Here is a 16914-nt window from a genome sequence, read left to right as displayed (position 1 = left end):
GAGAAAAGGGCTGCAGTGTTGATTATCCAATAATAGGTGCCTACATTGGAAAGTATCTTCCATATTGCAGTTTCTACAGCAATACATAATGCTACCTTGGTAAAATTTTCATTTTTACCAGGTACAAATGAGACCTATGTCAAAACACAGTATCAAAATAGTAAGTCCTGTTGACTGTTATGTTTTGGGTTTTGCTGCATACTTACCATATGTTAAATTCCTGCAGAAAGGCTTCAAATCTGAAATATGCAGCAACACTCGAATGCGCTTTTGTACAAGATGACTTGTATTGAGGAAGCAATCCTAAACACAGAAGTTGGTAAGCACCACTGAACTTACTTTTAAATAAATGTACATAGGATTAAAAGGTTAATTACAGGTACTCTATAAAATAGGTAACAGCTTTATTGATTTACATGGTAGGAATCATAACTTGTAATCCAGACATTAAATTACATGAGATGGTGGGTGGGAACATGGAACACCTACAGAATAGCCTAACAGAAAGGCTATCTTACTACCAGCTTGAAACCACCACTGCTTCACTTTTACCAGACAATAGGACACCCATGTATTTACCCATACATACTGCCATATGTGCATGATATAATCAAATACATATAATCAATCTGTACCCCTCTTTTTATTTTTTGGCTTTGCCTGCATATCATACACCTTGTGCTTATTTTACCTGTGCAGCTTAATATATTGTATGTGTTTCTTCAAATTTATGTAGTGCAGAGAATTTTATAAAATAGTATGAAATTATCACCAGATAATTTGAATCTGAATATGGGGCAGTTTGGAGGAAGGGGTTGTTTTGAGGCTGGGACATCATCTGCTGTAGGGGAAGAATTAATTCCATGCATCAAGTGGTGTCTGTCGGCATCCATGAGCTAAGTACAATATACCACGGAGTTCTATGCAGAAGAAATTGGCAATGTTTCATTTTGCTGGCACATCCTGGAACGTTGTTGGCAACATAACTAAAAGCCATCTCTTGTCTATACTGGATGGAGTAGTCCCTTGCCTATAGAAGCTCATGCCATAATAAACCTGTTAGTCCTTAAGGTGCCATGGTAAGAAACTACTGTGGCTACCCTTTTGGATTTGGCTCATTTCTACAGGCAGTTGTTGAGTTTAAGAACTCTTGAAATTCCAGAAGACAAAACATAGCAGCTTGATTAGAACTGTGAACTTTGTTCATTTCAATTACCGCTTGCAGGATTTTAAATAGCACACACAAAAGAAAACGGCTGCTGTTGCTACTTTTGCCAAGTTCTAAGCGGTGCACGTATTTGCCTAATTGTACAGATAGACCTCCTCTTGAAAATATAATGTAAAAAGAATATACCATGAGAAACAAAGTGCAATCTTGTAAATATAATTGGCACCACTTGCCAGGATGTAGGACGTCATCACATTTTGCAAAATCTATTCAGTTCACGAAGCTCTATCTTTATTCAAACATTTCATAATGACGTGTTTGCCGTACACGGGGAACCATGTCCATAAGTAGCCTGGAAATGAAAGCACATGTTGATCAAGGAAAAAAGGCCCAAGGGGCAAGCAGAAAATCATGTTTAGTAGTGCTGAATGTTTTTGAGGATATTTCTTTGTATTCTTATAGCCAGACTTCAACCACTCCAAAATGGATTTTATATGGTATTTAAGTAATGCAAATTATAAGAATGCAATATATTAATTCTTAAGCAATAAAACTTTGCAGTAATGAGGCAGTAAGGGCAATGGTAAATAATTAAGTGATATATGTGTAGAGCAGCAAAAGATGTGCAACATCTCAAGGAAATAAGTGTACATCATCATAGACAAGGAACAGATCACCACAATACCTGTTCAGCATGCAAACAAAGAAAAAAGAAACAATTGCACTCACTTAGCTCCATAGGTAAATATTGTCAGTCCAATTAGAATGCCTATACTTCCATCCAGATACCAAACAGAAGCATTGTGTTTAAAAACTTCTGCGCTTATAAGTATGGAGAATCCCATTATTCCTCCTACCAGAGAGTTGAAACCTGAGACAAAAAGTATAAATTAAGACTAGGACTTGCTAACATGAGCAGAGTAAAGAGATGAGTGACCGTTAAGAAGCACCAGTAGTCCAAGAACCAAAGGAATTTGCCCATAACAGTAAAGAAAGTTCACTAAAATGCCCTGCTATACCATTACAATAATGTGATGTAGACCCTTCATTATTTAAAGCTATATACAGGTATCTTTTTTTTTTAAGTCAGTGTGGGATTAATAAAAAAAATCATGGTGCTCTGCATCTTTTTCTTCCCAAAATTGCTAGTGCTTTCTACTTTTCAAAGCAATAATTTAAAAGGTCATCTTTTCTTTGGATTGCTGGCATAATTAATACTATTAATTCCCCACTGGTGTGCCTGCACAGTCCCAACCTCACCTCTGCCCCACCCCCATCCAGCTACGTTGTGACATCAGTGTTGGAAGGACAACACGATACAGGCTGCTACTGCCAGAGAAAAATCTGGTTGCTTTTTTCCAAAACACCCTCACACATAAATAGCACATATTTGTTATGCTTCAGAAGGAAGGGTGGGATATAAATAGTAATGTTATTATTATAATCATCCACCACCACCACCACCAGCAGCCCTTATGCTAGACAGGGGTTGTGGGGAGAGCCAACATTCCTTTTAAAAAACACACATCACACAAAAGAAAGCATTCAAAAATAGTGCTACAAGTCCTGCTTTTTGTTTGAATCCATGTTATTGTTTAGGGAAACAAAGTGCCCCTTATACTTGCAAAAGGACTTTAAAAAAAATATTTATTAACATTTTAAAAATAAATGCAAAAAACAACAAATACGGAGTATGTCACTCATTACACTGCAGAATAAATATCACAAAAGCAAAGCAACAAAAACATATGAATGTTCTTTAAATAGATTAGGAAAAATATCCCAGCACAGAGAAAAGGAGACTACAGAAGGATTTTTGATGCAGCAGAGGAAGCAGTAGCATTTTCCACCAATTTCTTCTCTCTCCCCCCCCCCTCCACTGTTCCAAAGTCTTCTCTAACTTTTATGGACATATTTTTTTTTGAGGAGGGCACACAGAGGGCTACAGTGGGAGGGAGAAATGGCAAAAATTGTCCCTCTTTTGCTCGCAGAATGTCCAATCATGGACACTCAAGATCCAGCACAATGTACAATTACATTTTACAAAATTGGTCAGGGAAGCATTTATATTGAAAAGACTTAATGTACAATTTAAAAGCAAATGTAAACAGGCCAAAGAATCTATGGATTGATGTCTTTAATTTGTACCTTTTATCAGAGAGGCCACAGCTATCATCCTAGAGATGCCTATGTGTTACACGAACAACCGAGAGCATTTACATGTACACCATCTCTCATAAAACAATTTCCATAAGAAAATTTTCCATAAGAAAACTGATTCTACTTCAGTTTTTTCAGGTGCTGGCCACAAGATGTCACTCTGCCCTTGTCTCCCACACAAAAACACTGCCCACCTTGATACTGGGCTGCATCTTTTACTACACTTTTCTGGTATATATATATTGTGTGTAATAAATCCAATACTCACAAATTGCAGGCATACCACATATTTTGCCTGGATGTTGTACAAGCACTGCAGTTATATCACACTTTTCCAGTGTTTAGAGCCTAGTAAAATGCCATTTTTCTCCAAGATGTTGTGGGAGAGTCATGGGTACTGCTATCAATAGCCATAAATAACACTACTGTTTATTGATTGCCTTCAAAGGCTTGTTGTCCCTCTTTAATTTTTAGACATAAGATCTGTCACAGAAGCATATCTATGCAGGTAATCCAGTATATGCTTGCTATATAGGCTTCCTATAGCTTATTGGCCTGTGGAAAAGATATGTATGTATGTGTGCGTGTGTATAATTTAACCCTGCTAAATCAACTCCTGCTGCCACCATACACTTTTTTAAAAACTTACTTAATTTTTTTGTATTAGCCTGATTAATATTCTGTGGGTATGGATATTGACCCCCTTACAATGCTTTCTTTGGCCTTTTATTCTCTGTTGGCCACAGCCTCTGGCTAATAACATGCATCCACCTTGCGTTACTCCCTTCTGTTACCCAAGTACCAATAGGAGTCCTTTTAAAGTAATCCTCAGAACACCATTCAGCTGTTCCTCAATAATATTCACTAATAGGCAAAAAAACCTTCCAGTTTAAGAAAGTACAGTACCTATAGCCAACAGATATTTCTATCAAACTTTAAAAAGCAGGGAAATTGGGCAGTTATATTGAATGCACCAGGGGAGCAGGAGACCTGACCTCCTCTCTGAGATAGTGTACTGACCTACAAATGTGTCAAAATGCAAACACAATTTGGGTTGGTCTTTCACAGTCCAATTCACTTCCTGTGTAGCTTGGAAGAATTTGGTAACATGTGCCTCTGAACATATGGTGAGTGGTGGCAACACCTGCCATTCCAAAGATGGAGAATTATATTTTTGTATGTTTGTAGCTGTTCTTCTTACTTTGCTTCTTTTCTGTGTTACTACTGTTTGTACAGAGAATCTAACAGAAAATTATATTTTTCTCATTATTCATCCTAGAAATCTCGGTCAAATTTATTTTTATTAATTACAAAGCTTTTTTATTGGTCAATGTCCTATGATGGTGAAGATAGCCTTTTGTGTATCAAATTGGAGGTTATGTTCTATTACTTTCTGGACACATTAACAGGTGAATCTGAAACTGCAGTTTGATGTAAAATCAGACTGATTACAATAAGTTGCTACTTGAGCAATGACAGCTGTTGGAAAAAACAAACTTGGCCTGCCCAAATGAATGTTTTCAGCCTGCTTTGCTTAAACTACTCCACTTATGGAAAGGTGGGCATGGTCAATTAAAAACATAGAGCACACCTAGAATTTTACTAGAATATATTTCATCTGCCACTGTTTTACCTTGTGCAAACCAAGACGCTCACATCCATTGGAAACTATTCTGCAAAAAAGTTGGTGCCACTATTGTACAATTGTTTTTGGAGCTTTTTTTTAGTGTTGCAAAGCATTGCTGTACTTCACATATTCACAGAAACTGAAGCAAAAGAAAATGATTTACTATAGGAAACATCACTAAAATTGCAAAGTAAATTAAACATATTTAAAGTGACTATCTGAACTATATCAACTTTCTTAATATTGTTGAGGAGATTGGATTTGTGGGCATGGCACAGAAAGGAAACCGCTTTCCTTTCCAAAAGGAAAACAGTGTGAACAGTATCATTCTTTTTCACAGTTCCCCTATCTTTTTATTCTACAACAGGCACATATAGCCTCCCACCCAATTTAAACCAAAGCTGTCCCTGGCTACATCCACACCAGACCTTTATTTTACTTAGACAGTCATGGCTTCTCCCCAAGAATCCTGGGAAGTGTAGTTAGTGAAGGGTGATGAGAGTTGCTAGGAGATGCCCTATTCCCCTCGCAGAGCTTCAGTCAGAGGAGCTGACGTTAAACCACTCTGGCCACCGGAGCTCTGTCAAGGGAATAGGAGTCTCCTCTCAGTACCCTCCACAAGCTACACTTCCCAGGATTCTTTGGGGAAAGCCATGACTATCTAAAGTGAAATAAATGTCTGGTGTGGGTGTAGCCACCTGATTAGCCAATCCCAGTAGCTTTGAGTCTGGTTTTTAGAACACTGACGGTTGGTTCTTACTGAGCATGCCCGATACTATCATTCAGTTCAATGCTAAATTTCTTAAATTAATTAAAAATCAGCCAGGCATTTGTTTAAACTTTTAAACTGCAGAAGATGAAGGTCAGAGTATGGGACAAGGTCAGTAATAGGATTACATGTACTCTGTGAACATGGCTGATGTTTAATTAATTTCAACAAATTATGAGAACTCTGTCAGAAAAAAGTCCAAAAGGGGTCTGGTTTTTCTCTCTTTTTACACTTTGAACTCTAAATTCTCTGACTGTTTTGTGTATCACCATGAAACTTTAGAGGGTTGTTAAGCAAGTGTTTCTGAGTTCAGAACTGTAAGTTTTGTAAGGTTTTGTTTTGAAATGCTTATGAGAAGCATCAGAATGGCATGGGGGTATTTTCAATTTAACATTGCAGAATGCAAAAAATCCATGCTCTCGTGGCTGTATAATAAATATCAGCAACATTCACTTTCAATGCTACTAACTGCCTTCCTTAACAACTGCAACTAAGGATTCTGTTAGCAGTCATACCACTATAAATGTAATCTTTGTCTGAGGTAGGGTTGCCAGGTCTCCGGTTTTCTGCCGGAGTCTCCAGCAAAAGGGGGCCATCTCCGGCCTCCGGCTAGACTTTATTTAAACTGGTGGATCTCCGGCTTTTCATTGGCCCCCTCAGCCACGCATGCGTGTTTTACACATGCATACGACTTGGGCTGTGGCTGGCCGCCTTCCCGCCCTTTATCAGTCAGGCAGGCAGGGTCCAGGAGTCAGGACTGCAGAGAGAGGACTTGAGCAGCCGCCGCCCAGTGAGGGATCCCTCCAGCTGCCAGCAGCAGCCCCTGCCTGCTCCCGCCACCCACAGAAGTACAAGTGAGGCGTGAGGGTGATGGGTGGAGGCGAGCGGTGGCAGTGGAGGCCAGGCTGGGCCGGCTCCCTCTTAGCCCCGGCCTGGAGCCAGTTCCCCTGGGGCTCAGCAGTCTCTGGTTGGGGGGCCCATCGCTGCCGCTGCCACACTGCCCAGCGGCACCAACAGGAGGGGTGAAGCTGCCGGCTGTCCTTTCCGGAGCAGGGGGGCTAAGAAGGAGCCGGCCCGGCCGGCCCTCCACAGCTCCTGCTGAGGCTGCCAGGCCAGGCTGCGTAGGCCCCGTCTCCTAGCAACCGCTGCCAAGACGGAGACCACGTGGCCTGTCATCCTCAGCAGGAGCCGTGGAGGGCAGGCCGGGCCGGCTCCTTCTTAGCCCCGGAGCCGGTTCTCCTGCTCCTGAAAGGACGACCGGTGGCTTCACCCTTCCTGCTGTGGGTGCCGCTGGGCGGCAGCAGCCGCGATGGGGCTCGCTCAGCAGTCTCGGGCTGGGGGGGGCATCGCGGCCGCTGCCACCCAGCGGCGCCCACAGCAGGAGGGGTGAAGCCGCCGGCCGCCCTCCTTGGAGCAGGGGAACCAGCTCCGGGGCTAAGAAGGAGCCGGCCCGGCCTGCCCTCCACGGCTCCGCCTGTCAGCCTCAGCAGGAGCCGTGGAGGGCAGGCCGGGCCGGCTCCTTCTTAGCCCCGGAGCCGGTTCTCCTGCTCCTGAAAGGATGGCCGGCGGCTTCACCCCTCCTGCTGTGGGCGTCGCTGGGCGGCAGTGGCCGTGATGGGGCTTGCTCAGCAGTCTCGGGCTGGGGGGGCATCGCGGCCGCTGCCGCCCAGCGGCACCCACAGTAGGAGGGGTGAAGCCGCCAGCCACCCTTCTTGGAGCAGGGGAACCGGCTCTGGGGCTAAGAAGGAGCCGGCCCGGCCGGCCCTCCACGGCTCCGCCTGTCAGCCTCAGCAGGAGCAGGAAAAATTTGTTCAACAACAGCAAACAAAAAAATCAGGTAATGCTTAACAGAGCAATCTGGCTGGGGCTGGGAAGGGAAAGAGCAGTGGATTCCCCTCAGCATCCACAGCCCTGCCCACCAGGATATAAAGGTGGAAGGGGGGGGTCTTTTTTTGCATGGCCAGGCAGAGGTTTAGATTCTCCAGGAAGAAGACCAGCTGTGGATCCATCACTGTCTCTGCTCCACTCCTTCAACATCCCATTTTGGAGCCTTAGCAATGGCTACTGCCAATGGAAACATTGCCAGTGGTAGCATGCAGTCCCCTATGCTTTCAGCAAGCCCAGCAGAGGCCTCCATGGCAACATAGAAACACACAGACACTCTGCCAGAGGGACATCTCTATAGCATCATAATTCCCTCCAGCAGTATGGAACAGGGAATAGGATTGCTCTGCCCATATAGATCCTAAAAACTGGAATAATCCTCAAATTCATTAGATCTCTGGTATGACAGAATACATAAGATGTGGAGTTATAGCTATCTCATTAGCTGTACTTTTGATTTCTCATAAATAATAATCATCCATAATATCTTAATCACTATTCTTCAAATAGTAACTTTTTCCTTGTTTGTCCAACATAGTATTTTCCTATAAGAAGAGAGTTGTATTTTGCAACATAATCTGAAAGACTGATGCACTGACCAGGCTGTTGGTATTACTTAATATTTATTTATTATACTTACATCCTGCCCTTCCTCCAAGGAGCCCAGGGTGACATTCATGGCTCCCTTTTAAACTCAAAACAACCCTATGGGAGGTTGAAGTGGCTGAGGCTGCAATCTAGTACACACTTACCTGGGAGTAAGTCCCAATGGAACTTACTTCTGAATAGATATGTACTGAATTGCAGCCTGAGTCTCTGTATGTGAGAGGCCCACACCCATCAAGCTTTGTGGGCAAGTGGGGATTTAGAAATCTGAATCTCAGTGGTCCTGGTTCAGCATACTAACCATTATACATGCTGACTCCCAGTAAAAATACTGGGGCTATGTCTCACATTAAAGATTTCCGAAACAGTGCACTGGGATATTCTCCAGTACATGTTGTTAAGTGACTTCAAGTTGATTACAACTTACGGCAACCCTATGAATCAGTGACCTCCAATAGCATCTGTCATGAACCACCTTGTTCAAATCTTGTAAGTTCAGGTCTGTGACTTCCTTTATGGAATCAATCCATCTCTTGTTTGGCCTTCCTCTTCCCCCCCCCCCCAGCATTATTGTCTTTTCTACTGAATCCTGTCTTCTCATGATGTGTCCAAAGTATGATAACCTCAGTTTCATCATTTTAGCTTCTAGTGACAGTTCTGGTTTAATTTGTTCTGACACCCAATTATTTGCCTAGAATGCCCTCCCTTGTCCTTAACATGGCTGCAACCATATCTACTCAGAAGTAAGTGCTATTAAGTTCTATGGGGCTTAGTTACTTAATAAGCATGTTTACAGTTGCTGCCTTCAGGGGCATCTATCTGTGTTCCCATCTAACATCTCTGCAACACTAAGCTCCTTTCTGCCAATAATGGCCTGGCCTGAGGGCACGTAAACCCTTCTTGCCAGAAGCAAGTAAGCGAGATTAAATGTTCCCTAAAGGCGTTGAACTGTGACCTGGCAGACCAGGGTTTGAATCTCCACACAGCCATGAAGCTCACTGGGTGACCTTGGGCCAGTCACTGCCTCTCAGACTCAGAGGAAGGCAATAGTAAACCACCTGTCTGAATACTGCTTACCATGGAGACCCTATCTGGGATCAACTTGAAGGCAGTCCATTTCCATTTTGCATCACCCTAAGCTTGTGAGAAAGAATGACCTTGTCACTTCAGATGGACCTAGGAACACCCTATTTTAGGTAAGATTTCTATTTTAATCTCCAGAGAATTTTTTTTAAATGGCATGCTCCAAGCAACTGTGGTTGATGCAATGTATCATGCATAATGACGTCACTAGGGCCCGCCCCGTGACATCACTAGGGCCCGCCCCGTGACATCACTAGGGCCCGCCCCGTGACATCACTAGGGCCCACCCCGTGACATCACTAGGGCCCGCCCCGTGACATCACTAGGGCCCGCCCCGTGACATCACTAGGGCTCGCCCCCATTTTCTCAGGTTTTTGAATGGCTCCGACCTGGCAACCCTAGTCTGAGGCCTATGTTTTACCTCAAGTATAATTTCAGGCTGAGCTGTTTAACCACCGTACAAACATAACTCATTCACAATACATGAATAACTCAAACACCTATCGTTTTACCATAATTAATGGTTTCTTCAAATGGCCAAAGGAACTCTTGTCCTTTGCTTCATGATTCAAGTAGATTGAAGATAGGTACACTGAAATTAATGGTGTTCTGTGGGATTTGCATTCCATGTTGTAATTGTTACACATTAGCATCCATCAAAGTTAGAACCTTCAACCCAAATTATGTATACAGAAGCCCTTTTGCATTCAACAGCCATAGCAAGAAATCTTAGGCCCAACTGTTACTTTATATACCTCTCATTGTCCTGGAAAACCTCCTCCCTTAAGTCACCAAACCTAAAAGAATAGTCTACTTTTAAATCTTAGTGTTATGTCTGCTCAACTCTGGTCAGCCTGGATTGTTTCATTCATTGCTTGGATGTCCTTCCTTTCTCCTTCCAACCTAGGAATTCTCCACCTCCCTTCTTTCTTTGCTGTTTTTATATTATGACAGTTAGAGGTCTAGGAGAGGTTCATTCATCACAAAAGTAGTTCTGTGCAATACAGGGCTCAAGAATACCAACATGGGCTCCACCTACTTTCAACCCCCCCTTCATTGCCCTGCCTTTTTCCCAGAGCAGATGTGGGCAATCTTTGGCCCTCCAAATGTTGCTGAACTACAACTCCCATCAGCTCCATGGCCAATAGCCAGGTTACATTTTATGATCAAAGAGCTAGAGTGTCTAAGTCTTTAAGAATGCGTAAGAAACAGCCCAAGTAATCCTTGGCACCCAAGCACTAAGAATTACTTAATGATTCATTGCAATGACCTGAAGAGTCTCTGCCCACCCTTCCTATTTTGGAATATGTAATATTTGCATTTCATTTTGCTCTATTTCTTCCTAGCTTTCATTCAGGTACCCTCACTACTTTGCAGCAATGTGTATTTGCATTCTAGCTTCCCTCTGTGACACAATTTTGCCCTCTGCAAATACATCCAGCATCTGCTGTCTTCTCACCATATTAGTAATTATATTCCTCCTATCTCTACTGCTTCTTAAGACTGCCAATCCAAACCAAATGTTGTGTTTGGGTGCTCCCAGACAGGGACAAATAGGTCTTTCAGATTAGATTTTTCTGTGTGTGCATTTGGCATGTCAGTTTCCATACATTCCTCTTCCCCCCACCCCCCTTATGGATATTCATTCCTATTCCACTGCTTCCCATCCTGGTGGATGGAGGCTGATGAAATGACATTGGAGGGATTTTTAGTCCTCTGCTCAATTACTCCTCCCTCTGCTTCCATTGCTGTTTATGTTCTGGGCATCCATGGAGGCATTTCTGTACCTGTGTGTGCACACCTTTTTACAAAGATCCCCCAAGAAGTGTGCAAGAGCAAAAGTTACCAGCCTTATGTTACCAGTTATATTTCACAATGGACAAAATGGAGGCTACTTCATTTTTTAGAGGTGCAATATTCATTTCCAGTTGGATTTATTTAAAAAAATTAATATTGAGGTTATGGCAAGAGTGATGTACCTGACTATGGCTTGTGAAAGAATGATAACGAAGTCTTGTACAAGACCACAATATTAAAAATGAGGGGACAGTGATTACAGTCTAAGTTAATCCACCATGTGCACAGTGTAGACATCTTGAGAGAACAGTTCTTCCCAACCATGAAGTTGAAATTCAAGTGGTGGCAGAAAAAGGCAGCCTGGTATCAGTTGGGCCACCAGAAACAAAATGACTATGTTGTGTTCAAATGCTGTGCTCAGATTGTCTCAAATAAGATAATGGCACCATATGGACACTGCAAAAAACTTCCACAATGAACTCCTATGTGAAAGCATCTTTTGTAAATAATAACTATTTTGTAATAAACTGCATTTTCTTTTAATTCTAAATTTTGGTCTGTTGTCTTGTAGCTAATTCCCCCAAGGATAAGTTTAATCTACCTGTGGCATGCCCTGTCTCTGAGCTAAACCTTAACAGACATGTCTCACCTGCACATGGAACCAACACATGTGGACATGACCATGCAGTAACATCATACTCTGATCCTGCAATAGCCCTGGTCACACTTTTGCTTCAACTCTAATCACGTTTCCCATTCTCTCATTTTACTGCAAGGCTCCATATTTAGTGGATTTTTAAAATATAAGTTCTGATAGCACCTGAAGATGGCAACTGGATCTGTAAGGGTAGAAGGAAAAAGATGGCGACCCAGGAAGACGTCTCGTCAAGAGCTCTGCCTCTCTGCCTGCCAAGAAACTAAGTTAGCTGTTTTTATTCATCTAGCTGCTATTTTTAGTGTTTTGCATAGCCACTCTGCCTATCCACTTGCTTGAATTGACTTGCATAGAATTTATTGACTGACCTTGGGATTGTCTTGCTCCGGACAGCATTTTTGCTCTTCTTTTACGAGGGCGTCTGTGTTTGGAACTGTGCCTAGGAGTGGGCTGTTATCATCTTCTCAAGGGGAGGTATGTGAATGGAATACAAACTTGTTTTGGCAGCTTTAGTTGGAAATTACAAGAACGACGCTGAAAGCAGCTGAGAAAGAGAGAGAGTTGCAGCGTTTGGTTGCCTCTCACACCCAGCAGCCCAGCAGCAGCCTCTAGCCTACAGATCGGCGTTAAGAACAGTTGGGAGGGGAGAGAGAACTACAACACTCTATTTGCCTTCTACTCAGAGCTCTGTAAGCCGCTTTTTTTAACATCAAGTTTATCCCCCTTTAACACCTTTTGGGACTATAAGAGGGGAGTAGTGTCGAGCTGAGAAGCCCACCCCCCTTTATGGCCATCTCCCTTACCTTAGGGTCTGGGTTTTAGTGGCAGTGAGGGAGCAGTGTGATGGGCGGCCAGAACATCAGCCAGGTGGTGGCGGGAGAGCGCCCAGCCTGCTCCCCCTGCCTGTGGTGTGGAGGGCTGTAGAGAGTAACGGCCTGGCGGTGGTGAGAGCGCCGCAGAAAACGGCCGGGCCTTGGACTCGGTGTGAGGCGCCAGGAGAACGGTCGGGGTGGCAGCGTAGAAGAGCCGTGGAGGACATCGGCCCAGTGGCGGTGGGAGCGCCGTGGAGGGCAGCCAGGCTCTGGGTGCGGCCCAGCAACCGAAGGAAGATTGCCGTGGAGAGCAGCCAGGCGTGGAGCTCTGGCCCGGCGGTAGTGAGAGCGCCGCCGTTGCCTTGGGGTTCCATTTTGTGGCCTTGTGCCACCGTTCATCGCCTTCTGCCTGTTTATGTGCGGGTGCCACCTCACTGCGGCTGCCGTTGCCGACTGGAGGACCGTTCTTTGGCCTTGCATCGCTGACACCGTCGTTTCCCCGCTTGCGTGTGGGTGTGGCCGTTGCTGTGGCCGCCGCTGCGGACTGTGCGGCTGCCTGGGTGCCGTCGTTTGTGGCCTTGTCATCGCCACGGTGTTGCTGCTTGCCTGCTTGTATGCTGGTCCTGCCATTGTTGGGGTGCCCGGGCGCGGTGCTGCTTGTGTGGTCGTGGTGCCGTTTGCTGCTGCTGTTGAAGTGTTTTGCTATGCTGCTTGTTGGTTGAAGAGGATTAATTTTAATGTTGGCTGTCGTTCTGTGTGTATTGTGTGTGTGGATTAGTGTGGTGTGAATGTTTTGTTTGATTGTTTTGTGTATGTGTATTCGTGTATTTTTACTATGTGCCTGGGAGCAAGGATTACATCCTTTGTGGGGGGACTTTCGGGGGCCCCAATTAACGTAGTGACGGGTAATGGGAGGTATGGTGTTAGGAGGAGAACTGGCCAGGTAAGGGGAACTCGTCCCAGACAAGTTGTGTCTGTGCCTTGTTCCGGTTCTCCTCTTACCCACAGGATTGCCGGTTGTCCTATCAGCCAGCTCTCGGATCTCCAAGTGCTGCTCTTGAATGCCAGGACGGTATATAATAAAACCTCCCTCGTCCATGATTTAATTCTGGACGAGGGTGCCGACCTGGCGTGTATAACCGAGACCTGGGTGGGTGATCAGGGAGGAGTTGCTCTTTCCCAGCTTTGCCCACCTGGGTATGCGGTTCAGCACTGTGGTAGATCTGAGGGCCGGAGAGGGGGAGTTGCTGTGGTCTATAGGAGTACTTTTCCTCTCACTAAGCATCCTGTCCAGGTGGCGACTGGTCTAGAGTGTCTCCACCTTGTATTGGGCCAGGGAGACAGACTAGGAATACTGTTGGTGTACCGTCCACCTTGCTGCCCAACAGCTTCCTTAGCTGAGCTGACGGAGATAGTCTCGGAGGTACTATTGAGATCCCATAGACTTTTGGTACTGGGGGATTTCAATGTCCATGCCGAGGCTGTCTTATCTGGTGCAGCTCAGGACTTCATTGCCTCCATGACAACAATGGGGCTGTCTCAATTTTCTACTGGCCCAACGCATGTGTCGGGACATACTCTTGATTTGATCTTCGCCACTGGTCACGGAGATGGTGATCTGGAGGTGGGATGTTTTTCATCTACCCCATTGTCATGGACAGATCACCGCTTGTTGAGATTTAGGCTTACAGTAGCTCTTCCCCTATGCAAAGGTGGAGGACCTATTAGGTTGGTCCGCTCCCACAGTCTGATGGATCCTCTTGGTTTTCAGAGGGCTCTGGGAGATTTTCCGGCTGATAAGACTGGTGCTCCTGTCGAGGCCCTGGTCGCACTGTGGAATACGGAGATGACTCAGGCTGTTGACACGATCGCTCCTGCGCGCCCCCTCCAATGTAGAGCTCATACAGCTCCGTGGTATACCCCGGAGCTGAGAGTGATGAAGCAAGAGAGGAGGAGGCTGGAGTCCAGATGGAGGCGAACTGCCAACGATTGTAACCATGCTTTGGTAAGTGCCACCAATAAGTTGTACATGAAAGCGGTAAGGACAGCGAAAAAACTTTACTTCGCTGCCTCTATTAGGTCATCTTTATGCCGCCCAGCGGAGCTTTTTAAAGTTGTGCGGGGGCTTTTACATGCTGGCCTGCCCGATACTATAGAAACATCTGAAGCCCGCTGCAACGAAATTGCTGGGCACTTTCAAAGCAAGATTGCTTGCATTCGTAGGGACTTAGACTCTGATGTTGTGACAGATGAATCCAGTGAATTGTCCGGAACACGGCCTTGTTCTTTATTATTGGATGAGTTTCAGTTGGTGCAGCTCGAGGAAGTGGACAAGGTGCTTGGAATGGTCCGGGCAACCACGTCTGTTCTGGACCCTTGCCCAACTTGGCTAGTGAAAGCTAGCAGGGCTGGAACCACCGGCTGGGCCAGGGAAGTGGTTAATGCCTCCTTGAGAGAGGGAGTAGTCCCAAGTAGCCTCAAGGAGGCAATAGTGAGACCTCTATTAAAGAAACCTTCCCTGGACCCGGATAATTTGAACAACTACAGACCGGTGGCGAATGTCCCCTTTTTGGGCAAGGTTTTGGAGCGGGTGGTTGCTAGCCAACTCCAGGTACTCTTGGATGAAACCGATTATCTGGATCCATTTCAATCCGGTTTTAGGCCCGGTTTTGGCACTGAAACAGCCTTGGTCGCCCTGTATGATGACCTTTGTCGGGAGAGGGACAGGGGGAGTGTGACTTTGTTGATTCTCCTTGATCTCTCAGCGGCATTTGATACCATCGACCATGGTATTCTTCTGGGGAGACTCGCGGAGTTGGGAGTTGGGGGTACTGCTTGGCAGTGGTTCCACTCCTACTTCGCGGATCGTCGCCAGAAGGTAGTGCTTGGGGAACATTACTCGACACCCTGGACTCTCCATTGTGGAGTCCCTCAGGGGTTGGTTTTGTCCCCCATGCTTTTTAACATTTACATGCAGCCTCTGGGTGCGGTCATCAGGAGTTTTGGAGTGCGCTGTCATCAGTATGCTGATGACACGCAACTCTATTTCTCCTTTTCATCTTCTTCAGGTGAGTCTGTTGATGTGCTGAACCGTTGCCTGACCGCGATAATGGACTGGATGAGAGCTAATAAACAGACTCAATCCAGACAAGACTGAGACACTGCTGGTGAACGCCTTCCCCGCTCAGATGGTGGATATGCATCCTGTTCTGGATGGGGTTACACTCCCCCTGAAAGAACAGATCCGTAGTCTAGGGGTTCTTTTTGACCCTTCCTTGTCTCTTGAGGCTCAAGTGGCCTCGGTGGCACGGAATGCGTTTTACCATCTCCGTTTGGTAGCCCAACTACACCCCTATCTGGACGGCGACGACCTTGCCTCAGTTGTCCATGCTCTGGTAACTTCGAGATTGGATTACTGTAATGCACTCTACATTGGGCTGCCCTTGAAGACAGTTCGGAAGCTTCAGCTAGTGCAGAATGCGGCAGCTAGATTATTGACGAGGACCAGTCGGTCTTCACATATAACTCCTGTTCTGGCTCGCCTGCACTGGCTACCTATTTGCTTCTGGGTGAGATTCAAGGTGTTGGTTATGACCTATAAAGCCTTACATGGCGTGGGACCACAATACCTGGTGGAACGCGTCTCCCACTATGAACCTACCCGTTCGCTTCGTTCGTCATCGAAGGCCCTCCTCCGGGTACCAACTCATTGTGAAGCCCGGAGGGTGGTTACTAGATCTAGGGCCTTTTCTGTGGTGGCCCCCGAGTTGTGGAATAGCCTCCCCGAAGAAGTACGCCTGGCGCCTACACTATTATCTTTTCGGCGCCAGGTAAAGACCTTTTTATGCTCCCAGGCATTTTAATCACTCTAATCTTTTTAGCTTTTTAATCTTGTATACTAAGTCTTTATTTTTATTTTCTGTTTAACTGTATTTGTTTTTATGTCATATATGTTTTTGTGATTTTATTATTGCCATATATGTATTTTACCCTATGCTGTTTACCGCCCTGAGAGCTATTTGCTAAGGGCGGTATATAAATGCAACCAAATAAATAAATAAATAAATAAGAAAACCTTGTTATGTAGAGGCTACTGGAAAACCCCTTCCCCAAAGGGTTCTGTTTTTGAAAGTCATTCACTATAGAGAACATTAATGTGAAATCAGGGGAAATGGCCATAGGCAGACACAGCTACATGTTAATATGTTTTAAAGTCTTTTATTTTTAAGATGTTTTAGAGTGTTTTTGTTTGCTGCCCTAGGCTCCTTCTAGAAGGAAGGGCAGGATATAAATTTAATAAATAAAATAAATATGCTTACAAGCTTATGAATGGTATGGTCTTATGTGAAATTT

The 16914-nt window shown here is 44.9% G+C and overlaps 1 protein-coding gene across 2 annotated transcripts in view; it reads right to left on the bottom strand.

Annotated features, from left to right (window-relative positions):
- Window positions 1–389: 389 nt before the first annotated feature.
- TMEM163 (transmembrane protein 163) overlaps window positions 390–16914 on the bottom strand; it is a 165957-nt gene continuing 149432 nt past the window's right edge. Inside the window, exons 7-8 of one of the 2 annotated variants that reach the window (XM_061608947.1) lie at window positions 1898–2039; window positions 390–1520 (exon numbers count right to left, since the gene is read on the bottom strand). In XM_061608947.1, the coding sequence (XP_061464931.1) occupies window positions 1460–1520; window positions 1898–2039 (203 nt within the window). In that variant the 3' untranslated portion in view covers window positions 390–1459. The remainder of the gene's footprint in view (window positions 1521–1897; window positions 2040–16914) is intronic. The other variant, XM_061608948.1, reaches the window with a different exon arrangement.

Source organism: Rhineura floridana, chromosome 2 (assembly GCF_030035675.1).
Source record: "Rhineura floridana isolate rRhiFlo1 chromosome 2, rRhiFlo1.hap2, whole genome shotgun sequence".
NCBI classification, from domain to species: Eukaryota; Metazoa; Chordata; class Lepidosauria; order Squamata; family Rhineuridae; genus Rhineura; species Rhineura floridana.
Note: the sequence above shows the minus strand (reverse complement) of the source record. Positions and strands in the feature narration are given on the sequence as shown.